We start from the raw sequence: 19,787 nt of genomic DNA, 5'->3' as shown, positions 1-19,787 counted from the left end.
GGAAAGAGGTAAAATGGCCAAGGAAATTGGCCGTTTCCATCCTTCCTCCTGTTGACTTGCACCAGCAAGATGAGCCCAGGCTGGATCAAGGTGTAATGCTCGTGCCATCCCCTCTCCAGTTGGGGATGCTGGGCTGCTAAATCATCCCCAGCTCAGGCTCTAACTTTTCTGTGTTGTTTCCATGACTACAAAACTCTCTGCTAGTTAATTATAAGTTGCATTAGTTTATAGTGTTAAGCTTAAAACTCAGTCTGGTGAAGTATTAGGTCTTCTGGGGCTTAGAAATGGACTCTTCTCATTTCAAATTCTCAGTATCTTGGTAATTAAGCTGTATAAGCTAGGAAATTGATAGTCCTTCATAGCACCTCTAATTACGTGGAATTGGGAATGCAGTAGTGTGGCAAGCTGCCACAATGATGGAGAACATTTCAGTGAACGAGAGGGGTTTTCCTCCGGATTTTGACTTGAAATTTATTGGATTTATTTACTTTATTAAAGGCTTGCTAATGGCTCCACCTGTTGATCAGAATCCCCACTGAGCTTTCATGACTGGAAACCTGAGGAGGGCTTTTGGTCCTTCCTTGAGACTCGGATAAGTTATTTCAGTTTCTCTTTTTCATGTCCTTAGTACGAGTCCTGCCAGCTCTGTCAGGGACATCTTCTCTGGTTAATCTGAGGTCTGAGCTGTTCTGATGCTTCTTGTGTAGAGTCCAGGTAGCAACAGATGTAACTGAGCATTAATTTCATGCTTGCAGCCAAAGCCGCTTGGGCTGCGATAGCAAAACTTGAGGGGAGGGTTTTTCCTCCAGATTTTCACTTGAAATATATTGGATTTATTTACTTTATAAATATCCAGACTGTTCCTTTCCTCACTTCTCACCACCTGTGTGCTCCATGGATCTCAAGAAAGTCTTGGGACCCGAAATAGAGCCTGCTCAGTCAGTCCTTAGACTGCTGACCCTCGTGCTATCAATAGAGACTGAAGCCAGTGCTGCTCTCTGCTGTCCCATCACTCATTTGCTATTTGGAGCTGAATGCGACTGCACAGGCAAAGCAATCAGGGCCAGGTGGGATCTGCTATAGAGGAGGAGGCTCCACTGCCGGGAACAAAACCCTGGATTTGTGTTCCCAGTAGGTGTCAGTGGAGCCAAGGAGGAACAGATGAGATGTGGCGGTAAGCTCGCCGTTTCCAAACAGACGTTACGTGTGCTTTATGTGTATAAACATCTGCACACGTGATGAGAATTTAGTGTTGTTGTTAAATATCTTTTCGTTTATTGCTTTCTCTTGAAAATTTGTTACCGATAAATCTCGCCGCTGGGCATCCCTGAACTTGCTAAGAGCGAGTTGCCTTGACAACGGAGAAATACATCCGCTAATGCACAGCTCGTCGCAAGGCCTTTTGTTGGCTTGAATATTCCCATTTCATGGGAAATAATGTGGGTTTCTCCCTTCTGAAACTGTGCTTGGAGGGTGCCAGGGTGGGGCTGCAAGTTTGGGCAGTTTTGGAACCCGGTGTTGGTTTTCCTAGGGGAATAAAGCCGATCGTACTGAGCAGGGTGTTGCAAACAGCAACAGAGGAGAAGGGATGAAGGCGAGAGATACAAGGTGTTAAATCACTCACATCGTGATATGTGGCTCGTTGCCTTAAAGACATCAGGGTTAGGAAAGTGAATTGTATAGATTTTCTAATTAATTCTTCATAAATTTTATTTTCTTATTGCCTAATGACAAAGATGACCGGTTCAGTCTTTTTGCTCTGTGATTCTTAAGTTTCTGAACTACAGAACCCGTGAACCAAAGGGCAGAAGAGCCAATGTCAGATTCATTTATTTGTCCTATTGGATTGCTGTCACAGTGAAAAATCAGAAAGTTTTGAGAAGTCTCAACAAGAGCATCTACTGCAACTGAGAATATCGTGCAATACTGGGTTACTGTTCCCTAAATCACTTCTTTGTCTTCTTTGCATCACGCTTCTCATTAGGTTTTGGAGAAGACTTTTTTTCCCCACAGCTAACTAAAAGAACAATTGTTACACTTAGATTTAAAATAAATTGAAAGCATTTTTACTGCAAAAAAACCTGAGGTATCTTTTCCAAAAAGCACTCGGCAAATTCCAGGGGAGTCCACAGTGTAACACGCTGTAACTTCTGTAACGCTCCATGGAGAAGGGAATTTGGGCTGAATACATCAAGTGTGTCTCACCTGTGGTTTCAGGGTAAAAGAACTGGCCGAGATAAGGTGCGTCCAAACCAGCGGAAGTAAGATGATGTGCATGTCTTGTTTTCTTTTAAAATTAACTCTTCAGCTACCAGTGCAGACTAATTTAACTTACTGTTTTCCTGGTTTGTTTGCTGCAAGCTGCCTACGGTGTAATATGTTGTGTTTTTATCAAAGATATTAAATGAAGCAATTTGAATGTAAACCGAACATTAATCCAGTGCCTGGAATGCCATTTTCAACCTCAGCAGTTTTTAATATCCATAAATAAAGGTGGATTGAAGTAGGATTCTGCTGTTTTCAACTTTAGTCATGCTAAGAAGAGGCAAAATATCATTGCTCTTTTCCAGTAAACTTTTATGAATCATTTGAATTTATGTCCCTTCTGTCGTTGCAAACTGTTTTTGCTCTGGGAATCTGGAAGAGTACGTTGGTTGCATGGCATTTTCTCTCTACGATATTCAAGGCATATCGGATATAAAACTGATGCTGGAGCTCGGAGAGAGCGTGTTAAAACGTTTCCTGTTCTTGACCTTATGAGAGTGCACTAACACACGCTGTAGCTGGCTGTGGGTACACAGAAACCACAATACCCATTTCTGTGCTCTGCTTCTACAACTGGTGAAAGAAGAGCTATTGAAACTGCTTTTTATGAAATACGCTTTCCTCCCAGCAGAACCTGTAGGCGGTGATTCTGGTAGCTCTTCCTCCTTTCAGATCCTCCTCTCTGTCTAATCCAGGGGTTTTTCATGTTGTTCCTTTTTCCTAGCCATAGCCAACCATCAGAAAACCTGCTCCTCTTCAGGAAGCTGAGTTTGTTTAGATAAACACGTGAGAAAATCCATTTCTTGGGCTATTTATATGGCCACGGAGTCAGCTGTAGGGAACGAGACATCTGGATGTGGCACCACATCTGGGCACCTTCCTCTGTGTGAGTGCAGATCCACTGCCCTGCTCTTCAGTGTCGTGTGTGTAAAGCTCTACATCACAGACTGCTCTCTTACACACGGTTTATCTATCCCTGGGTCTCCTTATTCCTCTGTGGTTAGCCCTGTTGTTCAAACAACGTTCACAGGAGCTCTGGAAATCACTTCTGTCCAATATCTGTCCTATTTTTGGTGCGTAAGTTGGCCTTAACAGAGCATAAGCCTTAAACAGATACTTTTCCCTTCTACTAAACAGTAAAGCTGTGCATCATGAGCAATCCTGGATGCAGAGGGTCCGGTCAAAGTAATGACATGTGCTTTTACATTTCATTTTTGCAAATTAAAATGAATCAGTAATGTGATGTTTTCTCCAGTATCTTTATTTTTATTGTGCTCCTCTCCTTGACTGTACTTAACAGTAGTTTTAGTTTGTAGTTCCCTCTCTGAAGTATCTGAAATATAGAAATTGTTCTTCATGTGAAAAACAAGGTCCCACATGTTGAAGTATTCAAAAAGCCGAGGAAAAGTGCTTTTCTAGCAAAATACCTGTTCAGCAAGTTATTTCCCACCAGTATTGCTGTGTGTGAAGAAAGTTTGCAAGTCATCACATTGTATATAACGACATTAAATTACTCCAGTGGGCACAGCCAACTAAATATTCAACCAGAGGGTGAGATGAATATAATTATATATTGCAATACATATATATATATTATTGCAATAAGGTGCGACAACAGAAATTCTGCAGAGTTTAATACAAAGCAGTTTTGGTACTTGAAGATATTTTCCTAATTCTTTAGTCATGACCAGAAATCATTAGTTGAGTTTCTGAAATATTTTTGTCTTGCCTCATATTTTGGGTTAAGTTCTCTAATACAAGGGCAAGGTTAAACACTTCCCTTAAATCCATCAATATCGATTATTAGTGATGAGTTGTGACATTTCTGCTGAGCGTAGAAACTTCCATGAAGCTGATAAGAGCTGTTTTGGTTTAGGTTTGTACCTCAGGATGAATTGAATAACATGGAATATGCACAGCAGCTAATTCTCGAAGACAGGTAATAGATCTTTCAAGGTTTATTTCCTGAAGATGTCTCACTGTCCCATCAAAAACTTGGTGGCACAGGTAGCATCTGTAATGGCTTGACCATGTTTATCCAGTTTTATTTCCATGCCTATAGCCTAATTTTGTTCCAGTAGCTCTGGAATTTATTTTGTTTAAGTAGTACTAAGAAGAAGACAAAATTATATGCCTGAGGCTAAATCATAATCGAAACATCTTGCAGTAGTATTTTGGGAAGCTCTTAATGGATCATCTGTGAAATGTTTTGTTTTGGCTTATTATTGTTTCCTGTTATTTTTCCTCCCAGTACATGCTTGCCAGCACTGAAATTCCCACTACGTTTTCACTAGGACCTTAAGCCAAAAAGCCTTTAAAAGGAATTCACGTGCTAAATGTGAAAAACGTTTTTTTGGCATTCTCATGAACAGGTCAGTGGCTGAAGGGAAATAGGGACCTTAGATAAGGTTATGATAATTTAATAAGGTCCTTTGGGTCCACGAGTCAGCCTGGTCTTTCTCCAGCGTTTCGTGAATGCTGTGTTCCTACGTCTCCTGACCCACCTGAGCAAACAGGAGACACCCCCTGTTCTCCTTCAAAATCTGTGAAAAAAGAAATTATCGACTTGAGAACGACATCTAATTTAAAAAAAAGACAGAAAATAGAAGCAGAGGAGAGCACCTCTAGCTCACTGAATGCAAATGTTTTCTTGTGAGGGTGCAGAGAGGCTCTGGTCTCTCATATTATTTTAAGATGCCGCCTTCAGATCCTGACAGCTTCATCTCACGTGTGTTTGATCCGAGTGAGCGCGGTGTCTTCAGCTGTGGGAGCCAGCAGAGGGCACAGGAGTCTGCTGATGAGTCTGCTGCCGCCTTGGCTTTTCTCTTTTATTTTCCTTTTTTTGTTTATTTTTCCTTTTTTTCCTCCCTGTCCCAATGTTGGGTTTGTACCCAAAGAAACTGCCTTGGAACAAAACCTGATTTGTTGTTTCGAATGATACATTTTTCAAACCTACCCAGTGGGTTTAAAATATCAGAAATAAAGCTGGGGTTTTCCATTCACAGCCTGATTTGGATCTCCCAGTGCTGAAAAGGCGGATATTGAAATTGTTTCTTTTATCACAAGAGAATCTTTTATCTGAGATCCCGTATGTGAGAGCATCACAAAGACATGGCCAGCAAAGCTGCTCCTTGAAACCATTTCTTCATCCTGTGCAAATAAAGGATATTAGGATTTTTCTTCTTTCCCTTGTTTTGCTTATGGTTCAGTCTTGTATTGTGGCTTTGAAAGGAGCTTTGTCCGGACAAAATGCTCCATTGCAGACCCTGGATTTGTCCCAGCAGCCGGATCTGCTGATGGGCCATCCCTGGCAGAATCGGGGATTTAGGCTGATGCCCAGGACTGGCTCTTCCCAAATATTTGCACAGCACATGGTCCTGCTTAGCCTCGCCAGGAGCTGCTCTCATGCAAGCAAGTAATAATAGTGGTGGAAGAAATGCCACGTTTTAAGCTGTATTACAATGAAATAGAATTACATTTAAAAATATATCAAAAATATATACCTGTGGCAGGTGCATGACTTTCCGCATTTATAAAGTTGCAGGGAGAGTGATCCAATCTGAGTTTGCTTTTCAGGTAACGTGGTTATCTCAGAGGTTTACCTGACGTTCCTACCTGCAGTGGTACAGGGCTGGAGTCCATACATAGAGTTGTCCCTTTCAATCACATGGTTTTCAACTGGTCTGGGGAGGGAAAGGGTTGTATCTTCCAGTTTCCAGTGAGGCTGCCAAAGGTTTATGCCCAGCCAGGCTTTTAAGGTGATTTATGGTGAATAAACTTTCATTTCTGTCATTTTCTTTACCAGTAAAACAGTGATAATATGCAAATCCTGCCCTTTTGCAATGCGGTCAGAAAAGCAGTTATCCTTAAATGTCAAGCATGTGTCAATGGCACAAGGTAAATTATAATATTAGAGGTTATTTACCAGACCAACGCACTAGATAGATGGGGGAAAGCACTTATATCCCAAAGTATCATTAAACCTTCTTGGCTTTGCTTCTGCTGGTATATGGGGTTACTGTGAGAAAAAGAGGGATATTATGTTGTAGCCTGCATTATCTTTCGGTGAGTCTTACTTTTTTCTCTTCTATTAACTTTTGAGATTTGAAATGCAACTTACTTGAGCAATTACATGGTGTCTCATATGAAATACTGAGACTGTTGCAACCCTCTGCAAACCAGACTGTCTTGCCAAGGCAGAACCTTTGTATGTAATATTTCCCTTCCTCCTTTTTCCAGATCAACACTTGATTGAAAATCAAAGTTGATTGTATTGCTGGTTTGAAAGTGGCCATGTTCATCTGCATTAATTCTCATGTTGTGTTCTTTTTTTTAACCTAGGTTATTTCTTCTTAATGCATGTCAAAGATTTCCTAACTCTTGCTATGCAGTGACTTTAAGAATTAGATTTTGAAAGAGAATGCGTTGAAGAGACTGTTTATATCCTAAAACACGCTGTGTAGATTATAGCATGGTGTTTTTGAAAAGCAGTTTCCTGTATTTCAAAACAAAAGTACCAGACAAGCCTGCTTTTGGCATGAAAAGAAGTGATTTTTTTTTCCTTTGGCTTTGATTTTTGCTTTGGTTTTGCTCTTCTAACCAGATAAATATATCTGCTTTTATCTGGTTACACGTGAACACAGTTTTCCACTTTAATTCACTCAATAACGTCCAAAAGTATTGCTGGAATGAGTCCTTGAAGTTGTGTCTGCGCCAACTTTGTTATGCAGCCTTTCTCCTGGGAATGCCGCCTCAAATACGGTCATCTCCAGTTCTAACCTTCACCGTTCAGCCAAACAAACGGGCTCCTCCTCTTACTTTCCTGTTTTTGTGTGTGTGTGTGTGTGTGTGTTCTTCAGAAAGCCAAACTTGGGCCAGCTGGTAACAAAGTCATTACCCCAACAGAAGACAAGAACTCGAGTCTGCCCTCCAACAACCTGGACAGGGTGAAGCTGACGGACTTCAACTTCCTCATGGTTCTTGGAAAGGGGAGCTTCGGGAAGGTAGGGATTCTTCATAGCTATTCCACTCTCCTTTTTTCTATTTTATTTTCTTGAGGAAGAATTAATGAATAATTCTCTAAGAAGCAAAATCCGGAGACAAAAGGATGTGTGTTTTTGAGGGAGGATCTCTGAACACGGAGTAGGGTGATTCCCTCAGGACTCGCAGCCTTCAGTCATCATGGGGCACGTTCCTTGGAAAAGTAAAAACTAAAAAAACAAGTTACTGACTTGTACATCCTCACTTCTTCAGTTTCAAGGAAATAAAGTCTACTTTTCTGGCTTTACTACCTAGGTCGCTCTGCCAGTTCTGAAAGTCACCAAGATTGATAAGGCTGAATATTGGCAAAAAACAAGGATCGTATACATATATATATATACACACATAGATATGTTTGAAGTGTGTTAGCTGAAAGAAAGGACTGCTGTTTTTCTGTCAGTTTGAACAATCGCTTAGATGATAAAGTGCCCTTTACTGAAGAACTCCCCTGGGAGTTAACATTTTATCAGCCCTTTGGCAAGGTGCCTGCCGTAAACCAGGGGTTTTGGCACGGGCTTTGTCTGAAATGACTGGTGCAGCTCATTGCAGTGGGTGAGTAACGGGGATATTTTTGGAGTTTTGATCAAGTTGGTCTGTATCAATAAAAGGAAAAGCTGGATTGCCGTCTATACAAATCTTCGGGTGTATGAGTCACCTTCCCTCCTTGGCAGGTAGGAAGATTTTCACCCTGTTGTTTCTCTTTGTGCAGGTGATGCTGGCAGACAGGAAGGGGACAGAGGAGCTCTATGCAGTCAAAATACTGAAAAAAGATGTGGTGATTCAGGATGATGATGTTGAGTGTACAATGGTTGAAAAACGAGTGCTGGCATTGCAAGACAAACCACCGTTCCTCACACAGCTTCACTCTTGTTTCCAAACAGTTGTACGTGAGCTCTGTCTTTCTTGCCACCCTGATGTTCTCCATTTTGTATAATCCTGTTATCAGTTCAATAACATTTATTATCATCCAACCTACATATCGTCGTTTCTGTGCATATAAAATGGTGAATAAAGAGATACCACACGTAATTACCCCTTGTATTTTAACTGCAAAACCTAGGTGCAAAGATTTTTCTTCATACAGTAACTCAAGCAGACCAGTGTGCCAATTCCTAAGTTCAGTAGTGTGTGCTTTGCTAAGTCACAGCCTTAAGCCCAGATTCCCAAAGGTTCCTAAATACTTTTAAGGATCTGAGGATAGTACTTGCAAAGTCTCAATGGCCGTTATTATATCGTGAGCTGATTAGTCATGAATCAATGGTGACGGATTTAATTTCGATTTCTGGCACCCCCGGCACAGAGAAAAGCGTTGGGGGTTTTTCTCTTCCTTCCATCTGAGTATGTGAAGTGGACACTTCCCCATCACACTGCAGACAATCCAGCAGCACCATGGCGGTCTGGTGGGTGACGTGGAAAGCCACGTGGTGGACAGTTGGCACCCAGTGTGATTGTGGTTTTCGGAGTGGGCGTGGGTACCCCCTGACACAAGTTAACTGACCCCAGATTTTCCAAACTTGGTAGAGGCCTTTCTTCACATGAAATCAAGGCTCCTCTTGTCTCACCTTGTAGCCACGCTGTGACAACGGCCTTAAACCAGTGCCCCAGGCTGGGTGTCACTTCGTGGGGTGACAAAAGGACATATGTTGTTTTCCCACTCGACTGTTTCCTCTCTTCTCCTTCTTACGTTGTTGATGGGTTTTAATCTAAAACCAAATGAACAAACAGGCAGTTAATGTGAAGTAATAACGCTGTAATGTTCCACAAACAAGCCACGTCATCCCGTCACCATTTCACAGCATAATTGTCTGCGTTGATAGAGGCATTTTCAGACTCTGTTTTATGTCTGCAAATCTCCGAGCAGAAAATGGCCTGAACGCAACAGATTTGCAGACATAATTAATCACAGTAAAACATGAATCTCTTGCTTTCTAAAGTATTTTTCCTGCCTCTACTTATAATATGAAGATTGTTGTAATAAGTGAAGTCCTAGTGAGAAATAGACTTCTATCTCCCTCTAATTCTTTATCTCTATATAACCTCATTAGGAATGAAAAAGCTTATTGTTATCAGTAAATGAAAATCCACGTTGTTTAATCTTATCTTTCTTTTGAGCAGCTACAATTTAAAAGTAAATCCCAATAGTACAAATGTCCAGTGTTCTCAGGCTAAGGGGAAGGCAGGAAAAAAGTTGGGTTTTTCAGTATTTACAGTATTTTTTTTGGTTTGTCATGTACAAGAGCAATGGAGCTGCATAAAGGCCTAGACAAACCATTAACACCTTTGCCTAATTTACTTTGTGTTTTCCAAATTGTTGAGTAGTTTGTACTTGGTGCTAGGAAGGTCACTGGGTGGAAAAATACTACCTAAGTGCACTCCAACTGTTATGGTCGTGTTTGATTTGAGATGCCTGGAAATGGCCTTTAAAACTCCTCACCGGGCAAGAAAAATCTCCCTCCAAAATACCCTACTGCCTCTGGCTGAAATACGTGCCTGTGAGAAATTAATTTAGTGTCATTTGCAAAGGTTCCAGATACTTCTGTAAACCCTGCAATTATCTCTCTTTTTGCCTCTTTTTAAATAATAATAAAAATGTATTTTTCAATACCTCCCATCTTCCGAAAGAAAACTTATTAGGAAGGATTAGAAATGGCCTCAAAGCAAGAATTTTCAACCATCTTTAATTTTTTTTTCCCCACTTATTTTTAGAGAGGCAGACTTTTCAGCCAGAACTATATGAGAATAATTATGGGAACCATTGCAGACAAGTAATATATCAAAGCACATCACTAAAATTGGCAGATCCAGACAGACCTCCTCAGTCATTCACTCTTGCAGGCTCTACCACACATTCCACTGCCATTTCCTGATCTATCGATGTTGCCAGAATGTACAACCAGTCCTAATAATCCTGAAAGCTTTATAATAACATATTAGTGACTTTTTGGCTGATCAATGCATACCTCATGTTTTCTCTAATGTCTTTATGTGCGTCTTTAATACTTTATCCTAGGACCGCCTGTATTTTGTTATGGAGTATGTGAATGGTGGGGATCTCATGTATCACATTCAGCAAGTAGGAAAATTTAAGGAGCCACAAGCAGTGTGAGTGTTCACGTTTATGTATTTAAATCACGTCATCATCTTCATTTTATACTATAAGAGGATTAGGTTTCTTCTTCTTCCCAGATGCACTATGAAGTCTATGCTGGCCTTTTTTCGATGTGTTTTTAAGGCCCAAAAGCTGAAGTTTCTGTTAAAAATGTTTGCACACATGGACCAAAGGTAGCTCTGCCTTTTTGTTCAGAAATACAAACAAAGGCGTGCAATGCCTACTTTAAAAGTGACAAGAATTCAAACAAGGCGACAGGAAATTAAAAATGTTGCTTGGTATTCTGGTGTTGTTTTTAAAAGCAAATATAAAGAAAAAAGTGAGTGGAACATTTCAGTCTGAATTAATGTTATAAGGAAAGGCAATACAAATAGACTCAGCAATGCAATATAAATTATAGTTTGTGCAAGATAAATTTTGTGTACAGCTTCTAAGAATTTCTGTGACCCTGCTTTTTTATAGAAGTTTTGTTTGCGAGAAGTTAATAAATGATTACAAGTTGTTTATATACACCATCCCTTTTAGGTAATTGTACATCTTGGCGTATCAGCGAGCAACTGATAATGATCTGTAGCATATTGAAATGGGAATAGATCCATCAGTACCACTTTAGTCACGCTTATAACATCTCATCACCATTTATTAGTGTTTCATAAGTCATTTGCCAATGAAACTCTAAAATCAAGTGTGACCAACTGCTTTAAGAATTCAGCTAAAATCATTTCTCCTTTCAATTTAAATCATCAGGGCTTGTTTAAATGAGAGAGGCCTTCTAAATAGACGTATTTGAGATATAAAACAAAATGTTAACAGCTCGCTGTATAAAAGCAAGAAGGTGTCAGATCATCCCTGACTCCCAGCTAAGGAACTTGCCAACACCCATTGCAAACCCTGGTGCTTTTTGACAGCTTACGCCTGTGGAGCATCTTCCAGCACAGGCGTTCACCAACACCTCTGATCGAGTGGCTCAGAGCTAAGCTTTCCTTCCCCTTATGCTAGCCTAAAAATTAATCTGATCTTTAAATAATCCTCTTGCATATAATTCGCACAGTTCCACAGCAACTGACTTCAAACATCCATCAATATTATATATCCTTTAACTACATTCAGCAATTATATTTTATATGGTAATCATTTTAATAAGCTCTATGTAATTAATCCATTAACAGGCCGTATAAAGGAATACCATTTCTGCAAATTATTTCATGCCATATGAATCACAGTGTAAATTGAGCAGCATCCTGAATTCAGCATTGATATGTGATTAGAGATAATGACCTTTGCAGACAGAGCCAGATCAGTGCAGTAAAATGCTGTGCTCCAGCTGCACCACTTTTTTGAGGCCTAGGGAGACATTTCCATTATTTTTTTGAAATTCTGCATTATTTTATCATCAAATACTCAAAAAGTATCTCTTCAGTCAACTTGAAGGTGTTTTTAATGTCATCTGCCTGTAATATATATTTTTATACTTTAATATATATATTATATACTTTATGTGCTACTATGCTATCATTCCTTACCATGATGCGTTTCCAAAGCACTTTGTCAGAAGGAAATCATGAGGCAGTAAGAAATCTGTTGGGTTTATTTTTCATGCAGGTTCTATGCAGCTGAGATCTCAGTTGGGTTATTCTTTCTCCACAACAGAGGGATTATTTATAGGTGAGTACAATCTGACACAAGTAATTTCTGAGCTATTTTTAAAACTGTGAAAGGATTGGTTTCTTTAATATTTCGGTGTATTTTTAAAACATTTTATAAAGGCAGTCACTCTAGTGCTTTTTTGGTTGTGTTGGTGCTGGTGTGCTGTGAAGCCCCTGCTTTACCTGAGCTTCTTTGCTCTCTGCGCTCTGCTCAACTCAGCTGAAAACTCTTGGAAATGTAACATGTTTTGTACATTCCTGTGCGATCTTTAATAGTTTTACATGTTCAGAATTCTCTCTTTTTATTATTAGTGCAATTTCAATTATGGTTGTTCTTTTGTGTCTGCAATGAGGTGCCCAGCTCTGTCCTGGCTGTACTGTGCCCTGCGTGTGCAGCCCCGTCCCCTCTGTCCCCAGCAGAAGTAGCTAAGCTGGCCCTGGTTGGTCCTAAACATTAACATTCAATTACTGTCATTCTTCATAGAGATCTGAAGTTAGATAACGTGATGTTGGATTCAGAAGGACACATTAAAATTGCCGACTTTGGAATGTGCAAGGAACATATGTTAGATGGAGTAACAACCAGGACCTTCTGTGGCACTCCAGACTACATTGCACCAGAGGTAAATATTTACCATTTCAAGAACCTTTTCGTCTCTGAAATGGAACTTGTCACTACTCACATCTCAGGACCAAGTTGTGATAGCTGTAACTCTGGTACCATTTATACTTCTGCAGTTGTATTGGATTACTTTGTGAATTAATACAGTATTATCAATAAGACTTCTCTATTTTAAAGCATACCTAGTTGATCGGAAACCTAATTTTTGTGAGATCAGTGCTTCAAATTTTGTTCATAATAACAGAAGGCTGAAATAGCTGGATCACCACCTTGTGAGTTTAAATTTGTAGCCTGGAAATGTTATTATGCTAAACTTTGTGCTTCAATTTGTGCAATCACAGCAAGTTCATGGGTGTTGTTGAGGTTGTTGATGAGGTCAGCAATCATTTTATTGGGAGCAAACGTAACATCTTTAATGTGTTTCTCCATAAGTTCACACAGCTGACAAAATGCATCGATTTAAAGGATTGTTTGACATTTTCAAAATCACAAACTACTCATTGGTTTTTGAGAAGGGATTTGTGAGGTCTTGAAGCTTTGCGCTGACCTCCTTGAGTTCCTGCTCTCAGGAAAGCTCCAGTCATGAGAGCCTGAACAAAGCTGTAAGATCAGGGCTTGAATGGAGTCAACATAATAAATCTATAATTTGCCTTGAGCTTTCTGTGATTTGGTGAAACCTGGGCTGCATTCAAAGCACTGAAAATCACATTCAAACATGAACCTAACTGCAGTGGGTCGAAAATGAAAATTTGATGATGAGAAACACAGATGTACTTTAAAGCACTGTGATAAATACGAGCTTAGAGTTCAGATTTCTAGTCTAAATATGATTTGTGTTTCAATAGTTTAGGTATAAAACATTAGAAACAAGCACATGTGGTGGTTTGGAAATGATTCAGCTATGTGAATATTAAAATCTGGTGTTTGTGCGTACTGAGCTTTCAAGAGTCTTGATTTGTTTGGCTGCAAATTGAATACAAGAGGCTGGATCCTGATCCAAGATACTCAGTTTTTCACTGAGTGCTGGGCAAGAGGCAGCGCTGGCTGGGACCTTTCTGGCTGTAATCGAATATTTGTTGGAATATGGGAGTTTTATACATGGACAACTAAATTAGTGTCCAAGGTGAATTTTGTCATCTCTGTGAAATTGGAATGAAAAATAGTTTGGGTTGGTTTTGGTTTTTTTTCCTCAGTTGCTAATTCATGTTTTTCAGAGTGAAATATTGTGTATTATAAAATCTTGGGTTTTCACAAATTGCAGTTGCCTACAGCAGGATATCAGGGCAACCAGAGCAGTATTTCATTTTCCCCCGTCAAAACAGAAATGAAGCCAATATTACAAATTTAAAAATGTCCTTTTTGTGGCGATAGTCTTGTGCCAGTTACCAAACAACGTGGTGTCAGTGCCAAAATGCTCAATATGGGTCAGTGTTGGAATGATTTATTTTATTTTATTTGGAAATTTCATATAAAGAAACGTTACCAAAACAATCAGTAGCTGGAAGGAAATCAGTCTTTCTATTATCTTACAAACAGAGTATTTTATGTTATTTAGTTGGCTGATTTTCTTTCGTTTCTGAAGACATTATTATGACTGACAAATTGCTCACTAGGACTGTGGTAACTTCAAAGTAAGCTTCCTGTTTTGCTTGCAGGAGCATTTCCGTCTGTTTCCATGGGCTAAATCTTATCATAAGTAATGAGGATGCACATCGCCATTCCCTGCGGGGTGGATAGAAATGAGCTAAATCTAAATGAACTGTTGAAGGTATCTGGAGTAGAGTAGTCCTGCGAGTGTGTGGCACTCAGATACAGAGAATTAGGGAGCTTCACACATGAGGTCTCCACACAGAAACGCAGGGGCATATGGTGCCACATTGAGCAAAGTGGGCTTGCACGCTTTGGTGCATTTGTTATTACCGAGGTGTATAATCCACTTGAAATAATATTAATTTTTTATTCTCCTGTGCAATTTGAGAAATGCGCAGAGGTTGAAGTGGTCGAACCCCAGGTTTGACCGCTTCTGTCAGGCAGACAGTGGTTATCTGGCGACGAATATTTATTGCTGCGCTGAACTTAAATATTTATGGTCAGAGTGTTAAAATAGCTGTGAAATCAATTAATACTTTGCTTTTCCTTGACCAGTCAAGAGAGACAGGGGGAGATGGATGTCAAGAGGACAGGCAGGGAGGGGTGCAGTACTGAACCCTCCCATCAGCGTGGGTTTGAGTTTCAGAAGAATTTACATTAGAAACTCCCTTTCCTTTCTCCTCCATCTAATACCCTCAAAACCTTAAGTTCTAACTTTGCATTTGCTGGGATTATGGGAGGCTAATAGGTATTACAAAGGTTTGGAATGTTTGGCTGTTTCTTGTGCAAGTGATATTTATTTCTTTTAATAACTGAGCGTTAACTTTTCCAGTAGATGTAAGATTTGTTCACAAAAGCCTTTCTCTCTTGCCTCTGGGATATAATCCTTTCATCCCAACTGGCTACCAGCTGCAAGCTGCAATGATCTAAACATTCCTACAAATTGCTGGTATTAATCTCTGCGTCCTGCTCTTAAATGTGCCTTCCTTGGAGGAAAAAAGGGGGAAGGGGGGAGAGAAAAAAATCAACATTCCTCTGACAGTTTGGCTTCATGAGAGAAATTCCTCCTGAGCTCGCAAATCCACAGAACCTGAAAAAGCAGAGCTCTTAAAATATGGTAACAGCTAAGTGGAATGGGATATTTGGAATGCGAAAGGAGATTAAAAAGGCAATCATGTAAATTAATGATGGAGAAGGAGGGGAAGGGGAGGTTCCTATCAACTTTCCCTGGCCCTGAAAGCAGAGATCACGGCTGCAGGAAGGTACAGGTCTTCATTTCTGGGCACATCAACTCCCTCGCTGCTCTCTGGGTCTGCTCTGCATGCTGTGATGAGACAGGAGGTCATGTTAGCATACCCCTGTTTCTTCCAAAATATCTCAAAATTCGTCCATACAGACAGGATTCTTTTGGCAGCTGCTGCGAGGCAGGCAGTGCTGGCTTTGAGTGCAGCAGCTGGTAGGTAATACAGGATGATTTCTGGGTGAGGAGGAGGGATCTACTGAAAATACGACATTTAGAACTTGCTGACTTGGTACCAGAGCATGTTTGACTGTACATTGAAAACTCATCTGCTTCCTCCCACGTGTAATCCCTTCCTCGAAGTGAGCGATCTTTCCTCTCGTTTACATTTTGCAATTAATGCATGGGATAGCTCCCAATATTATGAATGTAACCGCTGGTTTCCGTGCATGACGCACGGGTTGGTGAATGAACGTGGCAGATTGCTCTTCTGTGTATCACTTGGATCATATGCTTACCAGGATTAAGCTGGTAATTCAAATTAGGTGTATTAAATTGGGCAAAAACCTTCTGGTGTACAGCAGCAAACATTGACAGTGCCACCTTTTCCCACATTGTCAAATAGGACACAACTTTTAGTGACTCTGACCATATCTTGGCTAAATGTAGGAGCTTTTTTCATGTTAATTCTGTCTCTCTTGATGATTCTGCTTGATATTCACTCACAAAGGCAGGTTTCATTTGAGCAGATTACATTTGCTGATGGTAATGCTATTTAGAGAACAACCCAGTCTTGACTCACCTCTTGCTGGATAAACAACCGGAGTCACTGAGTCTGTGCTTGGTTATATCTGTCATTTATGACGTTGCATTGCTGTATGTAAAAGATTTCCTCAATAACCCCATCAAACTCTTTCACACCAGGAAGAGAAGTTGACTGTGGCCTCCTGGACAGACCTGACCGCCAGCTTGAGAGCCATGGTGGTGCAGCAGCGTTTTCTTTCTCAGTGCTATGGATCCTTCTTTTCCTCATTTGCTAATTGAAATAAACTGCTCCTACCAAAACCACTTACATGAAGCACACTTACCATACAAAATGTTCTGCCCTTGTAAATTAATGCCCTTCTGAAAAATATTCCCTTTTTTTTCCCCTGATAAAATGCTCTTTCCCGTAAGGCAAGGAAGGATTGTCAGAGAAGGCTTGAGGATGAAATGTTTTCTCAGTTTCTGTGTGTGAAGACCAGTATTTTTTCTGGATAAAATCTTGAAGGTGTTTGTTTTTTCAAGAAGCAATATTGATTCCAGTGGACCTCTGGGATCTTACTGGTGATAGAAACTAAAGGGAAAGTAACCAAGTATGTCAACCACTGTAATGTGAAATGGCTGTCCCAAATATATATATATTTTTAAGCCCATATTACTGCCGAGAGATAACTACTGCCGAGATGTAGGACCTTTCAGCTCAGAATCTTGTTATTACCTCTGGTTGTGTCATATATTTCAAATTGCGATTGATTTTTTTAAATCCTTTGCTTAGAACATTGCAGTAATTTTTAATTCATGTGCTACTGTTAACCTGGCAAAAACCATATTCACACAGAGACTATAATTTCACTTAGTAGCCCGGTTTATTGAACTGGTGACTCACTCTTTTCCTCAGCAAATACAAAACTTACAGTTCAACTTCTCTTTCAGAAAAGTAAAAAAACCTCCTCTGCTAATCCCAGTGGAGCGGTGGGGTTGGAGGTTCTGGTACTGCCTTTCCCAGTGTGGATGGACGGTGGCTGGGACGTTCTGCATCCCTTCATGATGCACAATATCCCTTCACTGTTATTTAGAAGGAGATCAGAGAGAACGTCTGCACCTCAAAACTCCCTCTACAGCGTGCCCAAGTGCATCCCTTAAATAAATTAGCACCGATCTCTGAAGAGGCCTCGATTAAGAAAATGACGCACGAGGGGACCTGCGCGCTGTTGGCACTCGCAGCCTTCGGTTGTGTCACAACTCAATTTGTGCCTCTGTGTGAGTCAGATGTGAACCCAGAGGATGCAAAATACTTGAGATTTCCATTAGGCTGAACAGCAGAAACCCCTTTCTTTTTGGTGTTGCTGGTATCTAGCTTCATACTAAAAGGTCATGTGGCTTGGGAAAAATGAGCTTTTCAGAGTTTTGCTCTTTTCTTAAAGTTTGATTCCCTTTACAGCAGAACAGAAATATAAATATTGCAAAGAAAGGAAAGGCTTAATTATTGATAATGTGTAAGTTAAGCGAGTCTCATGATTTCAGGCTTTGACACAAATGGATGAATAACATCTTTGCCTTGTCTCCTACATTGTGCTGCTGTACTTCCTCCTTGGCCTTCAGATGCACATCCTAAGGTCTCCTAAGAGCCGCATTTCCCAAGATATCACAGTACCAAAAGACGCAGGAGGGTTTAGACTGACGTTTGCAGAACAGCCCAACTCCCAGTGAGAGCAATGGGTAGCTAGAGTGAGAATTACAGGGTTGGCTTGTCACTATTTAATATGTCACGAGAGTGGGTGTTAGTTAACATGGGGGCTTTTACACTGTGGTCTTTTTGTGTTTATACAGATTATTGCTTACCAGCCCTATGGGAAGTCTGTGGATTGGTGGGCATACGGCGTGCTGCTCTATGAGATGTTGGCTGGCCAGGTAAGAGTGACCCTTCTGTGCTCGCCGCTGCTCAAGGCTCCCTAAAGGCTTGGACCCTTGGGGACAGGCCTGGGGCCTCTCATACTGATATTATCTCCCTTTACTCTTGACTGACTCTGCTGAGAATGTATTAGGCTTTAAGCTCTTTATGTTGTACCCACGTAATCAAGCGCTGCCTTTGAATACGGCTTCTTTGTACTGTAATAATGTTATAAATAACCATCTTCAAAATTGAATGGGAGACACTTGAGCAGGAAAATGCATGTCAAATGGAAGAAATACCATTTAGTAGTTTGAAACCACAGGGAGACATAATAAGAGTGTGTATATGCTCTGCATTGCAGTTAAGGCACAAGAATACAGGTTTTGTGTTGTATGTCCTAGGGGCAAAGTATGGGTCTGGCTGCTTGAAATACGCTTCGTTACAGACCCCTTATTCGGCACAGTTAATGAGATGCTGCTCTCTGAGTCACTCCCGTAGAAAAGCAGCGCTGTACTGCAGTAAATGGCAGATAACTACCAACTCTAAGGAATTCTATTAGTCTGGAGTTGGAAAAGATTTGTGCAATTGGCTTTCAATGGGTGTTAGCTAAAGGCATGCATTTCCTAAGCTTAAAACGTACATTTTTAACAAATGTCTTTAATAGTTTCTCTGCTAAATTCCAGTCGACGTTTTAAAAGTTTTTAAAGTGTAGCGGTTGCAGTTGTTAACATTTACAGTCTGCATTTCAAATATTGGCCATCTGAATGCTTTTGAGAAAATGAGATTTGCCATTAGCTGAGCCTTGCACAGTGCCTGTATCCTGGGGACTCACCTACAGACACTTTCCTCATCATCTATATATAAAAATAAAATGTAGCCCTTGCTTGTGATACCGTCTCTACAGAAGCAGAGTCTACAGCCACGTCTTATAAAACAAACTGGAGTTTAACTGGAATTAAGTGAGGAATGGATATACCTTAACACAAAGTAATTAAAAGTTACAGTCTCCAGACTTTGCCCTTTAAAGTATTTTGGCTGTCTGGGGCACAGTAGCTTTAAAAGCTGATTAAAGAGGATCACAAAGATAATCCTGCACATGTATCATTAACCTGGCTGCTATGCTGGGGGCAGAAATGAACTTTTCTCCTCAGTTTTAGTGATAAACATTAAAGTTCTGTGTCAGAAGATCTCAGGCTGCAGATAGCTGGGAGTTTGGCTTGTGTTCCTGGGCAAGGACCGCTGCTGCGTGCTGGACTTTGTGGGCATCTGTGACTGACTGCAAACAGGTTGCTGGGCTGGATGCACCTTTGAGCTGACCCAGTGTGACCACAATATTGTCATGCCATTTCATAAAAGGTGAAGAATTAAAGTGAAGAATCACGAAACCCAGTAAGTAACTTACCTGTGATTTATTTCCAACAGCCTCCATTTGATGGAGAAGATGAAGATGAACTTTTCCAGTCCATAATGGAGCATAATGTTTCCTATCCAAAATCCCTGTCCAAAGAAGCTGTCTCCATCTGCAAGGGGGTGAGATAGATGCTTCCTTATCATTAAGTTCCTTTTTGGCAATCCTTGTGAATAATGAAATTTGTCTGGCTTTGAAACAGCACTGTAGT

General features: G+C 40.5%; 1 protein-coding gene across 1 annotated transcript in view; it reads left to right on the top strand.

Moving 5' to 3' along the window:
* LOC104547069 (protein kinase C alpha type) overlaps positions 1-19,787 on the top strand; it is a gene marked incomplete at its 5' end in the record, with an annotated part of 50,205 nt that overhangs the window by 23,878 nt on the left and 6,540 nt on the right. Inside the window, 7 exons of the mRNA XM_010192627.1 lie at positions 7,125-7,268; positions 8,015-8,188; positions 10,316-10,407; positions 12,017-12,079; positions 12,545-12,683; positions 18,105-18,185; positions 19,591-19,698. Of these exons, the coding sequence (XP_010190929.1) occupies positions 7,125-7,268; positions 8,015-8,188; positions 10,316-10,407; positions 12,017-12,079; positions 12,545-12,683; positions 18,105-18,185; positions 19,591-19,698 (801 nt within the window). The remainder of the gene's footprint in view (positions 1-7,124; positions 7,269-8,014; positions 8,189-10,315; positions 10,408-12,016; positions 12,080-12,544; positions 12,684-18,104; positions 18,186-19,590; positions 19,699-19,787) is intronic.

The sequence above is a fragment of the Mesitornis unicolor genome, unplaced genomic scaffold, assembly GCF_000695765.1.
Source record: "Mesitornis unicolor isolate BGI_N332 unplaced genomic scaffold, ASM69576v1 scaffold46819, whole genome shotgun sequence".
Classification (NCBI taxonomy): domain Eukaryota; kingdom Metazoa; phylum Chordata; class Aves; order Mesitornithiformes; family Mesitornithidae; genus Mesitornis; species Mesitornis unicolor.
The sequence above is the reverse complement of the archived record's forward strand: the minus strand, read 5'-3'. Positions and strand labels throughout refer to the sequence as shown.